The sequence below is a fragment of the Choloepus didactylus genome, chromosome 6 (assembly GCF_015220235.1).
Source record: "Choloepus didactylus isolate mChoDid1 chromosome 6, mChoDid1.pri, whole genome shotgun sequence".
NCBI classification, from domain to species: Eukaryota; Metazoa; Chordata; class Mammalia; order Pilosa; family Megalonychidae; genus Choloepus; species Choloepus didactylus.
The window spans coordinates 69,345,815-69,361,773 of record NC_051312.1 but is presented as its reverse complement, the minus strand read 5'-3'; the positions used below and the strand labels follow the sequence as shown (position 1 = coordinate 69,361,773).

Below are 15,959 nucleotides of genomic sequence, written 5' to 3'. Positions count from 1 at the left end.
ACTCTAAGCTGTACAAAGAAAATGTAGCTTCTTCATTTTGTCTGCACATATGCTCATCTTCCACATAAGGGTACTCCCACTAGTAAGCAAGGAAAATAAAAGAACCTTATTCATCCTTCTCTGGTAAACTTCGTCTGATGCAATAATTTAAATAGTCCCTCTAGGAAATGCTCAGTCTCTTTGGGATAAAAATGTTCAGTCTTGCAGATGGTCACCTCTTCCTTCTGCTTTTCTCCTTAAGGTGACTTCTGGGGATGGGGAGAGGTGGGTTTGTGTGCCCCTGTGCTGGTAGAAATCTGCGTGGGGTGCTCTGACTCAGCGAGTCCTCGCGTAGCTGCCTACTGCCCATCCGGCTGCCGCTGTCTCCATTTACAGCTACGGTGTGTGGCTGGCCACTCCCTTGGCTCACCTGGGCCTGGTGGCATTCCCTGCTCCCCTGGCCTCGCCTCAGCACATGCTCCATTCAGCTTGGCTAGCCAGTCCACCACATAGTCTCTACTGTGGTGTTCCTTGGCTCTTCACAGGGGGAGCCTCCTGGCAGCCCACTGACCAGCCACCGTGGGGCCAGTGGGTGCTTCCAGCTCCGTCCACACCACGCAGAGCGGATAGGGATGCGGGGGGCCAGGCTCGGGTCTTTCCTCTCTACCCAACCACGAACTGCAGCCACCGTATTTATATATAGGGGCACCCTTTAGGGTGGCCTCTTCCCAGCGTTTGAAGGAGGGGCAGGGCAAGATTCCTTCAGCCCCCAGTGTTCCTGTCAAATGATGTAAGACATCTGCCGCCCTTTGGGGGGCTTCCAAGCCCCAGAATGGAGAGACTGACCTCTATCTCCCCTGCCTCTCCTTTCTTCCTCCCACAAAACAGGAGGCAGGAGGCCACGGTGCTTCTTTGACTTCTTTTGTCTAATGTCTCTCCTTCTTCCTGGCTCCAGCCTCAGGACTAAGCCGGGTGAGAAGCAGTGGCACCTTCTCTACTCTGTGATCTGGGTCACCGCCTAGCCCTTGGTTTCTTACATGGAGGGACTCTCTCAAGGCTATAAGCTGGTTTACGAGACTTAACTATGGCTTTGAAAGCCCATTTTGGGTGTCAGAAATCCGTTACTCCCTTTTCCTTACTCTTTTCCTTCCTTTTATAACAATCCTATCCTCCCCGGGCAATCGGAAGCTTCAGGCCAACTAGGAAGAAGGTCATGTACTCAAAAAGGCAAAAGAGAAAAACTTGGTCACCCTCTGGAAACTGTCCTGTTGGACAGTCGCAGCCTCACTTTGCTTCCACGTGGCCTGTACTCAGAGGGCTACATGTTTTCATGAACTCCAAATGACAACATGAGTCTCAACATTGAAATAGTAACCACTGGTGAGGATTGTTTACTAAGAAACTTCTCTCACAGAATTCTTTGCTGTGGCTCATATATGTTTATGGAAAACAGCCTTTTCATTAATTTGCTGAGTTTTTTTTGGGGGGGGGTTGGGAGACTTGGTAGAGCTTGGCTGGTACTAGCTTCTTTTTCTCACATAAGGGTTTTCCCCTGTTGCTTTATATATACATACATAAATATATATATATATATTCTTAAGATGAAAACTGAGCTTATTGTGGCACTCTCCCAGGCCAAATCTTACCTAAGGACCAATGTTTTTCTGTTTTTCTTTAGAGAGCCAGAAAGATGAGAATGATCTAAATGAGGAGCAAGAAATATTCACTGAGATGATGCAAGTGATTGAGCAAAGGGACAAACTTGTAGATTCCTTAGAGGAACAACGTGTTAAAGAAAAGGCTGAAGACCAGCAGTTTGAAAGCGTCATGCTTTCCAGGGGCTGTCCACTGAGCAGGACGTGAGCCGGCCCTGGGCCCTCTCCCTGACACTCTCCTAGTTACCTTTGCAGGATTTATCATATTAGAACTTAAATTAGACCCTAATGCAATGTTTTTAAAGAAATTAAAATTCTCTCCGATCTACTACAGCTGTCCAAGATCCTTCAGAGGTTATAATGAAGAAAATACAAAGACTCTTTTGAAATTGGCAACCAGCTCAGCAGGTATCTCAGATTGGAAGTGTCCTTGGCAGACAACCAGCATTGTTCTCCCGGGCAAGTGACACAGGAGGCTTGACTTTCCTGCTACTTTTATAATTTTTCCTCCCAATTCACTGAGTTATATGTCTTGAGATTTTTGAGATGCTGCTTTTTCTTTCATTAATATATCCATATTTGCCCTATTTTTTTTTTTTTTTTTTTTTGCATGGATGACTGGTTTCCAAATGTCAGAAAGAAGCAGCAGCAGTTTAAAGATTAGGTTAATATTTAAATTGTGTTTCCAGAGAAAGAGGAAAAACCTCGAGATTACTGATTACACAAAGCAAATAACCCAGATAGCAGGTGTTAATTCAATCCCGGTGAATTTAATTTACCAGGTGTATTTATAAGCCTTAATATAATATACATAAGCAATGAATGTTTAATAGAACATTTGAGCCTTAATTTTATTTTTAAAAAAAGAAACAAAGAAAAAGAGAAAACAAAACAAAACTTTAACTTGTGACCAGCAGGTTTGTTGTTTTTTTACCAAATACTGTTGGCTTAGAAAAGCTTTTTGTTCCTGGAGCACTCTCCTTACAGCCCCTGGAACATAAGGAAAAGCATTTTTAGAAAATGAATAACTTTGAAGTGCTTTTCTGTCACTGTTGGTGATGGCAGAGAGGGAAATTCTTCCTATTTGTTGATAAAATATTGGCGAAGTTGATGCTGCTACTAAAAATGAACACACTAGGGCTATGAGGCAAGGTCTGCTTCTCAGCAGTGGTCTCCTTAGGCCCAGACAGAGGTGAAGGTCCTGCCACCGTCTCCTGGAACTACCCAGGAACTGGATGGGACAGGGACAAAATCACTTCCGACTTCAAAGTGGAACTGAGTGCCGCGACTCCATTTACCAAGTCTCACGCTGGGTCACGTTCTGGGGAGTTTTGACAGTTCATACGAAAACCGAAGATGAGAAGATTTAAAATGGTGACCTGTTGTCAGAAAATACTTGATTGTTTTCCCCAGGAAGGGGATTCTTTGAAGATTCAGTTTGCTATCATTAAGAGAGAGACTAAAGAACTGCTCATTGTATATTTGGCCTCTCCCATTTCTGCAAGTGTTAAAATGTGTAATTAGACAAGAGGTGCTTTGCAATGGTTGGCTCAGACTCAAGACCTAACTTTTATCAATATGTTTACTCACGAAATACTTCTGTCTGAGATGCTTTCTATATGTATTATTCTGATTGGCTGACAGGCCAGAAATTAGAAGTGTAACTGGGCTTTCCCTTAGTCTGCCGACAGTTTGGGTGATATTTAAGCCCAGCCTTTCCATGGTATAACAAGTCTGAAGGCTGTGGTTCTTTATTCTTCTTCTTCCTTCATTCTTTTTTTTTCTCCTTCCTTCCCCCTCCCTCTCTTCCTTCCTTCCTTCCTTGAATCAGTTCATCTAGTGCCTGAATCCTATTATTAAGGAATATGTACAGGCCATTTCTGGCTATTTATCTATTTTATTTATTTGTATATTTGGTGGAAGTTGCTAATATGATTTCCTCATAATTCTGGTTTTTCTGTGTTATAATTTGGAGAAGACCTATTAGCACTCAGATATTGGTATATAAGCTATTTAATATGAAAATAACCCAGATGTTTGGAGCAGTGAGTTTTACAGTACTCAAAATTTATGGAGAGACTCAACATAATATTTTCAACCATCAGGCATTTTGAGATACGGTTATGGATTCACAGGCATGTCAACCCATTTTAAGAAAGAGATGTAATTTCAGTTTTCATTCTTGAATATTCAGAAATAGTCAAGCTAAGTATTTTCTGTCAGTTATATAAAAGCATACCATTTGATGCTTACCTACATTTAACAGATGATGCTCAAATGTGTAGTGTCTGGGTTGTTATTGTGCAAAAGAATTAATTGCCACTTATTTTGATTTGTTCTGTTGCCAGGTAGAAGGAAGATTCTCCCTAGAGGACCAAGAAAGAAGGTGGTTCTTGGCTCCTAGTATTCTGTTAATAAATAAGCAATTTGTTCACATTCTGTTCCACAGACTATGTTCTGTGGTTTGAGTCTCAGTCTTATCTGGTCAGGATATAAACCTAAGCCTCACACTTAACAGACTTCCACTTACTGGCTTGCTGATTTACCAGTTCAGAAAAACCATTTCAACTATCATTTCCAAAGGGAAACAAGTATTGTGGCTGTTGAATTATTTAAAATTATTCCATTCTTGATCTGCAACAGAGACTGTTCTAAGACCTTCAAAATGTAAAATACTGTACATTTTGAATATCATTTCTTTGTTAATATAAGTAGTATTTGATGAAAACAGAGCCTTCACTGTCTCATAGAAGAGCACTTGTGAATGAGATCACAGCTGAACAACTTAGGACTCTTGAATAGGACATAGAGCTCCAGGCTTAGGTCATATGTCACAGTCTCACACAGCAAGTGGCATATAATAGTTATCAGTTCAGAATTCTACGTAAGTTGGATCAAGAGAACAGTTCTTATGCTTGTTCATCCAAACCACTTATTCATAGATCTATGTAGATCAATGTGTTTAACAAGCATTCTCTGAATGCCCATGTGGTTCTGCTGCCCTGTGCTAGGTACAGAAAGAGCATCAGTCCTCTAATCTACACCCAAAGAAATAAAAAGAACTACTTCGATTATAAGCATCATCCTATTCTATTCAAGTTGATCTTGAGCATAAAGACATATCCCAAACTATTGTGGTGCTTCTTTGACAATAAAAATGAGTTCTTGTTTCTAAAACTGTGAAAAATAATATCAGATTATGCTGTTCCATGTAAACCTTGACTTTGACAGTGTTAGGCTGCTTGGAATCAATCAATGCCGAGATGCAGCATGTTAATTGCAACTGAGAAAGGAAGTGGCAGGTGTTTCCAGCTCTGATGATCTCCAGTGAAATTGATGTTTTCTGCATTCTGGAGGCAAATGACAATTCAGCAATGTCTCTCTTCCCGGGAAGCAGATTTATAGGCTTTTCCTTTCGAACTGAAAATGGCAGCATGCCCCACCCAGGTGGCTGGTCAGAGAGCTACCTCGGCAGGGCAGAGGTGGGGGGGGGGGGGCGCTGGGGCCACCACAGGAGCGGAAGAAGCTGCAGTCATTGGATGGGGTGAGCTCAAATATAGGAGTTTATTGTAATAAGCAGGTTCACATACGGGGGAAGAGTACTATTTCACCTACTGTTTATCTTCTGGCCTCGCTGTTACATAGCATGTAAAAGATTAATTTGTTCCAACAACTGGGAACCATTCATGGGGATTGAAATGTGTTAAATGTACACTGCTGCAAATGCTGAAATGAACCCAAAATAAATGGTTGTGTGTCTAAGGAATCAGTACATTTTCATTTGGGCTTGGCCTGCATCTTTGAGGGTGGCATCCATTTCATTTCTTTCTTTCCAGTAAACAGACCTGAGCCAAGTTGGGGTTTCGTATTGAAGTCTGTGAATTAACACGAGACACTTTAGTCCCACCGGGGCACCTGGAAGGATTTACCTGGGCTGAAAATTGGATTCGAATGGGAGGAGAAGTCAGGAAAGCTCACCTCAGGTGTACTCTTTCAATAAAGAAAGCTATTTTCAGGGCTGGGGACAGGGAAGGTGGGGCTTACCCCAATCCCAGCCCAACCAGTTCCACTCACCCTCTCACCTGGGGAAACCTGGTTTTGTATTTCATTCACTCAACAGTCACGCTCCCTTCTGCAAAGAAACTGGCCTCTTCCTTCAACTCTCACTCTTTCAGAACCGAGTTCTTTTTATTTAACCCCAGCATATACAAATTTGTGATGTGTGAGAGTATAATTCAGCTGAATTGCCACCTCTGCTTCAAGTGGTGGGTCCCAGAAGTTCCCATCATGTCACACTGGATTTCCCCCATTGTTTTGTTTACTGATGAAATATTTGTAGATTAATTTTTCTGTTTAGTATCGAGGAAGAACGTACATAACTGCAGGTGAGAGCTGTTTCACCAGTATGAACACGCTGAGAAAAGGGCTCCAAGGAACAGCCAGCCACCCTCAATGGTGCTTTTCAGGTTTTCCTTGGGCCCATTTTGGGGCTCACCCATGCCCTCCTCCTGTGCACAGAACCTTTCTTCACTCCTTAGCTGCCACTCACAGTTCCTAAGGCTTCAGGGCATGCTCGCTCCCTCTCCCAGATCATTTCTAGAAATTAAAAAGAGCAAAACCACTGTCATCTCAGCTTCCCTGAGGAGGCTGTGTGCCCCTGATCAGCTAGCTCAGCAGACGCTGCGCTGTTTTTGTGGGCCAGGTGCAGTGGTAAGTTGTAAGTGCATCATCCCATTTAGTCCTTATAGCAAAGCCATTGAGATAAGCATGATCCTTATTTTTAGATGACAAAACTGAGACACTAAAAGGTTGAGTAACTTACCTAAGGAAAGCCAGCTGCAAAGTAGTGAAACTGGCATTGGATCTGGACGTCACTCTCTAGAGCCTGAGCCCTGACCGCCAGGCTGCAAGGCCTCGCTTTGTAGCTCCATCCAGACTCACGCCTTGTGCTTTCCTCTTCCTTGTCTTTCTTTCCTTTCCTTTCCTAGATCTGTTCCCATTGCCACCCATCCCTGCTCAGGGGAAATCTGGGGATGTTAACCCTAGCTGCCACTTTGAAGTTTCCTTCTATGCTATATCTATATATACTTTAATGTGAAAATAATTGTTTAAGACAGTTACCTCCTCTCTCCTACCCCTCACAAAAATCTTTCAATAAAAAAGATAGTTTAGGAAGATGCCTCTTGTTTATCCTGGGTGATCAAGTACCCCTGATGCACTGTCATGGACCCCCAGGGGATTTTTTTTTTTTGCTCCAAATCAGAAGCATAAACTACATAATCAAATCCCCAGTCCCAAGGGCAGGGAACGAAGAACCCTGGGCCGAGGAAATGGGAGAGGAAGGAAACTGAGGGAGTGTTTTGGAGACCAGCTGAGAGTGAGATGGCTTTTGCAGGTCCTTAGACAGACCATACAGAGGTGAGGGAGGGTGCGTGGGGTAGGGGTGAGGGCGGCAGGGAGGGCAGATCAACAGATACTGGAAAACTGCATGTTATATATATGGTAGTATAGACAGTATAAACAAAACCTTAAGGGTGTTGTTTGAAAACAAATCAATAACTAAAGAAGGAATCAGCGAGTATCATCATTCTAAACACAGTAACTCAGGCTAAGAGTCACTCATTCGAGGCTCTAATTCCAGCTCTGCCACTGCTCACTGGGTGACAATGGGCAACTCAATTGTGCCTGAATGTCTTCATTTATGAGATGGAGCTAATACTCCTTTTCTTCCCTCCCCCCTCCCTGCATGCCTTCCTTCTTCCCTCTCTCCTTCCCGGATCTATTGCAAGTTAGGTCTGCTGTACATAGTCTCCGATTTTAAAATGGGAATGGTGAGAATATAACTATAATTGGAATGGCCATGGTGAATCTCAAGGTGTTGAATTCCAACAGCAGAAAAAGAGCCAGATACTTCAAATTTTAACAGAATGGATAAGTATGGATAGTTCCTACAAAAAGAAAGGTAAACAGTAGATGAGACTAGGAAACATGTTTCTTGGAACATTGTCACCTCTCTGATTTCATCTTACCAGTCTGTGTGTGGACCCCTTTTGGAACCTTCTCTCTGAACTGGCCTCTGTTGACCAAATATCCAGCTTCTTGCATACCTTTTTGGCCAACAGTTCCTTTAGTGTTTTCAGAGGAGACCACCTGACCCTGGTGGTTTGCTTCCATCTCATTGCTAGATATCTTTCTGATCTCCTTCCCTGAAAGGAAACTTAGGGAGTATGAATAGCTTTATTAACATCCCCAGCAAAGATGGAAGCAGAGACTCTTGCTCCTCCAGGCCATACGAGCGAGCCTGGAGGTGGAATGTGGGAGGAAGGTGGATTACAACTGTAACAAAGAAGACCTTGCTCCCCAGATCATGCTGACCCAGGAAGGGGGAGGGGAGAGGAAAATCAAGACCTTGGGTATAATCTCAGAGGGCTCTGACATGGACCATACACCCAATAGAATTACTGGGAGTCCAGGTTTTCTCCCTTGCCGAGTTGGGTCTGCCGTGGTAATATCTGCTCCTTGCTGTCCTCAAAAGCTTTGTCCCTGCTGCTGTTCCCTTGTGTTCATTCCTCTGCTGGATGATTCACCTAGGGCTTCTGATCTGGGAGCTTCACCTCTGTAGTTGATACTCAGATATCATGCTAAGGTGAGGAAAACCCTATTAAAGTGTTTCAAGTTCATTATTAGACTCGTGAAGGGCAGGTCAGCTACTCATCTCTCACAAAGAACTTGGGACAAATTCCCCCATTGCTGGCTCAGAGGCCATTTGAGTGGTGCCACCCTGTGTGAGCCTCAAAAACATCCCCATCCTCAGTCCACCATATCACAGACCAAGGCCACGGTCTTCCAACTTCCTCTCACTTAGGTGCATTTCCTGCCCAAGAGAAGCCCTCAATGCCCCACCCCTGCCGTCTGGGCCACCATGCCCAGGCAAGAGACTCCTGGAGGATATGCTCACTGGTAGCCTGGCCTTCTAAGGCTACCATTAGGCGGATATCTCCGAGTTCTCTAGGTGGGCTTGCACACGAGGCTTCTCACTGAAGACCCTCACTCCAGAGGTCATTTCACCTCTCACACATTTCTCTTATCCTGAGAGCACACCTTACTTTCAGTGATCAAAGTGGTTCCCAAGAGGCTTTAGCTGGCTTCTCTCTTCCCCTCCTGCTTTGACGTGTTTAAAGAACCCCCGATTATTGACCGTGATCCAGTGCCTTTGTAAAACTCTCCTTGTGATCTGCTGGGGTCTCCCACTTTGTCCCTTATATGGTATTCACACTTGGGAAAGTCACCTTTCCTCAGTGAAAACCTCTTTCAGTTTGAGTTTTGGCTTAATTTGATATAGGATGTTTCATTTACTGCTATCCTGGGTTTTAACCTATATAACAAAAAGTATTAAAGAAAAAAAAAAAGGAAAGGTGGGAAGGAGGGGGGGAGAAAGGAAGAAAGAAAAAGAGAATTATTTGAATCATAATAATACCCTAGTATTAAAAAATGATCTGTTTTAAAATTCATAGAGATGGGAAGTAGATTAGTGTTTACCAGGATGGGGGTGGGGGGTGGGAGGAGGGAGAGGGAGTTATTGCTCAAAAAAATAGTAATAAAGAAAAATTAAAACAGAAGAAGAGTTGCCTTAAATATGACAGATACAGAGTTATGTATATAATTTATGAAATCTGTCTGGAGTACATAGACTCCCATTTTCTCTCCATTTCTTTGTCATTATAGTTACTCTTTACTATTCTTTTAATGGTTACCCTAGAGATTACAGCATGATTCCTTGACTAATCAAAGTCCAGTACAAATTGTCATTCCTTTTACTTCATCCCAGTCAATGCCCAGACCTTAGAACATTTAACTCTACTTAGCAGCACCCCAATTTGAATGCTTTTGCTTTTGTGTGTTTTAGTTTGATATATATTTTTAAAACCCTAGAAGATATCATTATTGTTATTTTACATAGTTAATGTTCTTTTGGATCTACTTGCGTATTTACCCTTGACATTATTCTTTATTCCTTCCTCTGTCACCAAGCTTGCTTCTGGGATCATTTTTCTTTGGACATACCTTTTAGTATTTCCTTTTGTCCAGGTCTACTATTAACAATTATTAACAATTTTTCTCAGTTGCATTTGTTGTTGTTTTTTTTTTAAAATGAAAATATCTTTATTTTCTCTTTGTCTCCTAGAGCGGAGACTTTTGGAGTCCCAAAAGTTTACTGCCCAACACCCCCCCCCCCCCCAACACCACCATCCCCAGTTTGGTAGCTCTGAACTCCTCTCCACTTATCCTTGTGAGATTGGCAACTGCCCTGCTCAACTTCTCAGCTGCCTCTTCTGAAACTGGCAGATGCCCTAGAGGAAAAGTGATCCCAAGTGATGGGCTCACCCTTCTGGGGTTCCTTCTCCAAGATCTTGGCCCTCTATGTTAGCTGGCCTAGAAATTCAGCAGTCTCACAACAACACACATTTATTTTATGAGCTGTCCTTATAATCTAACCCTTAAATATGTTGAAACCAATGACCAAGTACCAAAAGAGTACTTGGTCCAAAAGGGGCAATTGTTCAGTGGGGCCATAATTGTAAATACCAATTTAGATTGGAGGGGTGCAAGTTTTTCTTTGGTTCTTATAAAGGAACAGCATATATATTTCTGATGAAGCAAGATTTACATTCAGTCTACTTTAGTGCCGGACCTTGAGCAAAGGTGCTTTCACATATAGTATCTCATTTAAACTTCTAAACAAAAAACAGGTCTACTAACATCCATAAGGATTATAAAATGTGTAATATCTATAGGGAATATATAAACCCTGGAAGCAAACAGAAGCAATTTAGAACAGGGCTTCTCAAACAACCTATGTTGAAAGAACAATTCATCACAGACCAACTGTAAAATACAATTTAAAAAAATGAACCACTAGAAAAAAATTTGAAGACATTCAAAATATAAGCCCCTGATTATTATTAAAAAGATATAAAATTGTATTGCTAAATTGCTATAAAAGTTTCAAATGCTTTCTATTTTTATATTTATTCATTGCAGATAACAGTTTGTGGATGGATACTGGTTTGCATACTACACTCTACCTTTCAGTAGCACTGATTTATAATTCACCCTCATTGGCCTTTCAAAAGAGATTGATAATTACCTTACAGGCAGAAAGGTTTGCGTGTTACTGTTCCACTGTCTTCTTCCACATGGCTTACTAGTTCAAAAAAAACTCTTGTTCAGGAAAATAAAAATTGCAAATAACTTTAACTTTCCCCCAAATCCCATTGAAATGAACACAAAAGGGTTAGCCTTTTCAATAGACTTTTCAAAAGACTGTTTACTCTCCAAAGCTCTTTGAAAGCCTTGCCTCATTATGTCTACCAATCCTAAACTATTATATCATGACCCTTTGCTAATCTTTATCAAGCACCACCCCCTTGAAAGACCTCCTTAAACCAGACCCCAAAACCTTATAAATATCCCTACTTTGCCTTCCCTTACTCCGAGATACTACGAAGACTCTGTCAAGATAGTGTTTTCCCTTACCATAGTGCACGATAAACTCATTTTTGCCTTATTCATAGCTTATATTGCTGATATTTTCTGGGAGCCAGCATTTGACAATTGAGACTTTCCTTTTGTTCCACTGTTCAGTCTTGCTCAGTGTTTTTCACACTTTAGTGTGCAAAAAAGTTACTGAAGAGGGTTGCATATGCAAAAGCATATACAGGCAGTTTGAGGACTCTCCATCAGTAATTTTGATGGTGCTATATTTAGAGCTTAGCATTGCATACAGATCAGCAATTGGTAAAGAATAGAGAACCATAGAATGTTAGAGCTGGAAGTGGCCTTAGGTTCCCAAACATCAGTGTGTGGACCAGCTACACCAGAACCCCCTGTTTAAAATACCTGTCCCTTCGTCCCTCTTCAGATCAACTGAATTAGAATTTCTGAAGAATGGGCAAATGACTGTAACAAACTCCCTGGAGGTTCGTGATACATAATCAGGTTTGAGAACCACTATTCTGGTTCAACCACTGACACTTTGTATATGAGGAAATGGAGAATCAGAAAAGGGAGTAAATTTATCCAAGATTATATAGCTTTTCAGCTATGTGGGTTCATGATTCCCTAATAGGTGTTCCCTGGGGCTGGAGATGCAGATTTTGGAGACATCCATATGTATCCAGTATGCTGAATAAGAATGATTACTGATGCAGTCAAAATCAAAACAATTTTATTTTGGCTTCTCATCATCACTTTAAAATTTATCAGAGTGGTGACTGGGGTGGGCAGGGGTTGTCCTGATTTGCTCCTGAGTGAAAAATTCTAGCAGATATCATGACATCTCTACTTTCTGTTAGGTAAGAGGAACCATATAAAGTATGATTTTCAAAAAAGTAAAATTATCACTCTCAAGCAAATATAAAATGAACACCCACTCTGCTGAGAAACTATTGACCATCCTGTGTGCTGAATTTTTGTTCTAGTCAGGAATTGTTGCTTGTCAGTTTGCCAATTAGTTCAAGGAAAGGCCAATGGTTTATTAAAAGGCTTTAGGAACATCTCCTGGGAAGGAAGCACAGCTGGTCCTTGGAGGAACTGCAAGTGGTGGGGCTGGGAAGAGATTCAAGGTTCAGGCAGCTACTCTCCAAAGTTTTCCATTACTCAGGCCACATGGCTCCTTGAGCAGACTCCTTTGCTCCATTCTTTGTCTCTGATTTTCCCTACTCATCAGCATCCACGTGGCTAAAAATAGACACCCTCCGTCTTGACTGCACAACCCAGCAGCAAAGTGCTCAACTTCTGACAACGGTTTCTCTAGTTCAGTTCAAACTACTGATTGAGATGATTGGATTGGCTGCTCTCCAGCCAAGCAGTAACTCCCTCTGGGTCAGGTGTTCACCCAGGTTCAATCAGCTGTAGCTTGAAAGGCAGGGGCCAAATGGAGGAAACAAAGTTGCCAAAGTGCTGAGTGTGGGTGAGTGAATGAGAGAGAGAGAGCCAGACAGAAGAGCACAAGTGATAATTTATATTAATTTATAATTTATAATTGTGCTTTTTAAAAATTTCCAGTATGAGTCCTTGAAGCACCATGGTTTCTGGAACTCCCCTGACTGCTAGCCCAAATAAGCCTGTCACTCGGTTGCTTTTGGCAGGATAGGTTTGGGGGTCTCAGAGGAGCTCATGGTTGTGCCCTCCCCATTCATGTTTCCACCAACATTTGGGATCATCCTTTGGACAAGCCACTGTGCTGCTAGAAACAGGTGATTTGCAAGAATAAGGTCTCAGCCCTGTCCTCGTGAACTTAATACTTCTCAATCTTGGATGGGATTGGGGAAGAGGAAGTTGACAAGAAATGGAAACCAAATTATAGTAACTGGATTAGTGCAGTAGTAGTTGGATGTGCCATTCGGTGGGGCCTGAAGCTTATACATTTTGGATCACTTTATTTCTTTCTGGATCTAGCTCCCTCTCTTTAGTGGGCACAAGAACTGTACATGCAGAAATCCAGGGGAAGAGGAAGCTTCTCCCCTTAGTTTCAAGCAGCTGGGGTGGAGACACTGGGAGATGGAGTAGCAGGTTGGTTCGTTCAGTAATCACTGAACCCCTGATTTCTGCCAGGCTTCCTGGCTCGAGCGCTCCCAGCCTGGAGGGTTACATATATACATAAACAGATAAGGCCGCCTGTCCAGTAAGGGGGAGATTCGGGGCATCCTCCTTGTTCTGGGCAGCAAACGTACGCGGGCCAGGCTGAGACGCAGGGCCCCGGAACGCACAGCTCCTTCCAGGGCGGAGGGAGGCGCGAGGGAGGGAGAGAGGGAAGGGAAAGGCGAGTGCGAGCTGCCTCAAATGCTTGGAATAATTCCGCTTCCGTTTGGAAAGCCGCAGACTCAGTCCCGCCGCCGCCGCCCGCCGCGTCCGCCCAGCGCCTGCTCCGCGTCCCGACCGGCCCGCGGCTGCCGGCTCCGCCGCCATGGCCACCTCCCCGCAGAAGTCGCCCTCTGTCCCCAAGTCCCCCACTCCCAAGTCGCCCCCGTCCAGGAAGAAAGATGACTCCTTCTTGGGAAAACTCGGAGGGACTCTGGCCCGGAGGAAGAAAGCCAAGGAGGGTGAGTGCAGGCCGGGTCGGCAGGCTGGCAGGGAGCGAGGCCCGAGGGCCCGGCCGGGAGCGCGCCGCGAATGCCCGGCGGGGTGGGGGAGCGCGGTGGCGCGGGCGCGCGCTTCCCGGGGAACGTCGCGCGGGAGCGATGCGCGTCCTGCTCTGCGGCCCCTCGTGGGTGAGCGCCGCGGCCGCCCTGCCCGCGGTCGCCGGGGCGCTGCTTCCCTGGTTCTGGCGGCGCTCAGGTCGAGCAGCCCGGGCTGGGGATCGGGCAGTCGCCGCTGCTGGGCTGGGACCGGGCGCCGCGAGGCCTGAGGGCAGAGGAGGCGCGGATATTGGAGGAGGCGCGCGGACCCGGAGCTCAGGCCCGGACCCAGCCCGGAGGCGGTGTTTTCCTGTAGGCCCAGGTCCCCGCCCTCTCCGCTCGCGAAGGCTGGCATTTCCCAAGTTGTTGCTGAAACTTTTCTGGGCGCCGTTACTCTCACTCTTTGCCTTCATTGGCGCTTGAGATTAGGTCGCTCCTAGACATGCTGAAGTCCAGATGCGGCATTGACCTTTGGATCTTTTGTCGGTCCCCAGGGTTGTCGGTCCCGAGGGCCTAACACGGCTCTGTTAATGGAGATCAACATGAAATGTTTGTTGAATGAATGAGTGAAGAACTGTCTGCCTTAGCTGTACCGCAGTGCAATAAATAATCAGCCCACACCTGAGAAGAAAACCCGGGTTCGACCCAGACTTGGTACCATGGTCGGTGACCCTTCTGTGAACACCTTTTAGGTGTTCTTGCAAAAACCATTTTTTCCCACTAGGGTGAATTGAGATCATATTTTTTTTCTAGGACAGTTTGCATGTGAAATACTTGTCCCATGAGCAGTTTTGGTTTTTTATTTGAAAAATGAGGTGACAGTTCTCAAAAAGAACTAATGATAGGTGTGTAGATAGAAGTTGCTTGGTTAAAAAAATTTTTGCTAGACTGCTCAGTGGTTTGAGAACTGGAATTTGGAATGGACCACCTTCTTGAAATATAAAATAAGTGCTGAAATATAAAATAAGTTTCATGCTCTCTAGTTATCTTAAGGCATAAAAAAGAACTTCAGTGTTGAGGCTTACCCAACTTGACATAAAGAGCAAGACGTCTACCCTCAAAATTGAAGTGGGAAGCACCAGAACATAGCCCCAGAAATGTTTCCCCCTAATTTGGTTATTTTGGTAAATCACATCTGAGTAGTATACGGGTGGTGGGCAAATAATGAAATCCTAGCTTGGAAATGCCCCTTCTAAAACATCCTCTAACTCTTTCCTACAGCATTCCTGACATGAGGTCATCCAGCCTGAGACTGGGCAACTCAGAAATACCAAAGCTCATGACCTACCAGGAGAGCTTACCCCACCTTTGCCAACTCTTTAGAAAGTTTACTTTATATTGAGTTCAAAGATGGTCTCTCTGTAGCTACTACTATTCTGTTCTTGAAGCCAAGAGGAGGAGTCTGGCCTTTAACTGTTTCAAGTTGGCTGGCTTGTTCTCTGGAGTCTTCCCTTCACCAAGCCCAAATGTCCTCAGTTCCTGGAGCCCTTCCTCATAAGACATGATTTTGAGACCCTCTGGCATCCTGTTTACTTCTAAATGCTCTTCATTTTCAGTTAGGGCCTTTGCAGGCAAGAGAAGATCCACTGAGCTGGAATTTTGAAAGTAATTTTGTAAGGGGACTATTTCCAGAGGTGTGGGCAGGGCTAAAAGAGCCAAGAAAGGATGCTGAGGCACTTAGTGGTGAGCAGAAAGGGCAAGCCCATTACTACCCCTAGGGCTGAAGAGACAAGGGGAGAAAACCAGAACGAGCTGAGAGCTGGAGCTCTGAAGAGAGTTCCTGCCCAACAGGAACTGTAGTTGCAGAGGGATACAGGCACTGTCAGAAATACAGAGACAGAGCAGGGAGAGAGTGGTGGGAGAACTACTGGGCATGCTCTCTTCCTCCTTGCTCTTGCATCTCCTGCTGGTGATTCCCATTGGTTGAACTCAGTGGGAAGCCACCTGGGCAAGGGAGTCTGGGTGATGCCACATGGAGGGACCATCTCCCTTAGGGGCACAGCAGAGCCGAGAATGGTTCATCATGAGGGGAGGGGAAGTGGAGAATACCTAGCCGACCCTCTCAATGAGAGCTGCCCAGAAGTCTACAATAGTACAGTAGAAGTCTAATCCAACCAATCCTGATAAGAACAGGGCTGTCATCTCT

General features: G+C 44.2%; 2 protein-coding genes across 3 annotated transcripts in view; both read left to right on the top strand.

The window, feature by feature from the left end:
- Positions 1-2,192, top strand: part of MICALCL (MICAL C-terminal like) — an 89,545-nt gene extending 87,353 nt beyond the window's left edge. Inside the window, exon 12 of the mRNA XM_037841830.1 lies at positions 1,658-2,192. Within this exon, the coding sequence (XP_037697758.1) occupies positions 1,658-1,842 (185 nt within the window). The 3' untranslated portion in view covers positions 1,843-2,192. The remainder of the gene's footprint in view (positions 1-1,657) is intronic.
- An 11,298-nt stretch (positions 2,193-13,490) lies between these two features.
- Positions 13,491-15,959, top strand: part of PARVA (parvin alpha) — a 196,118-nt gene continuing 193,649 nt past the window's right edge. Inside the window, exon 1 of one of the 2 annotated variants that reach the window (XM_037839928.1) lies at positions 13,491-13,738. In XM_037839928.1, coding sequence (XP_037695856.1) covers positions 13,603-13,738 — 136 coding nt within the window. In that variant the 5' untranslated portion in view covers positions 13,491-13,602. The remainder of the gene's footprint in view (positions 13,739-15,959) is intronic. The other variant, XM_037839929.1, reaches the window with a different exon arrangement.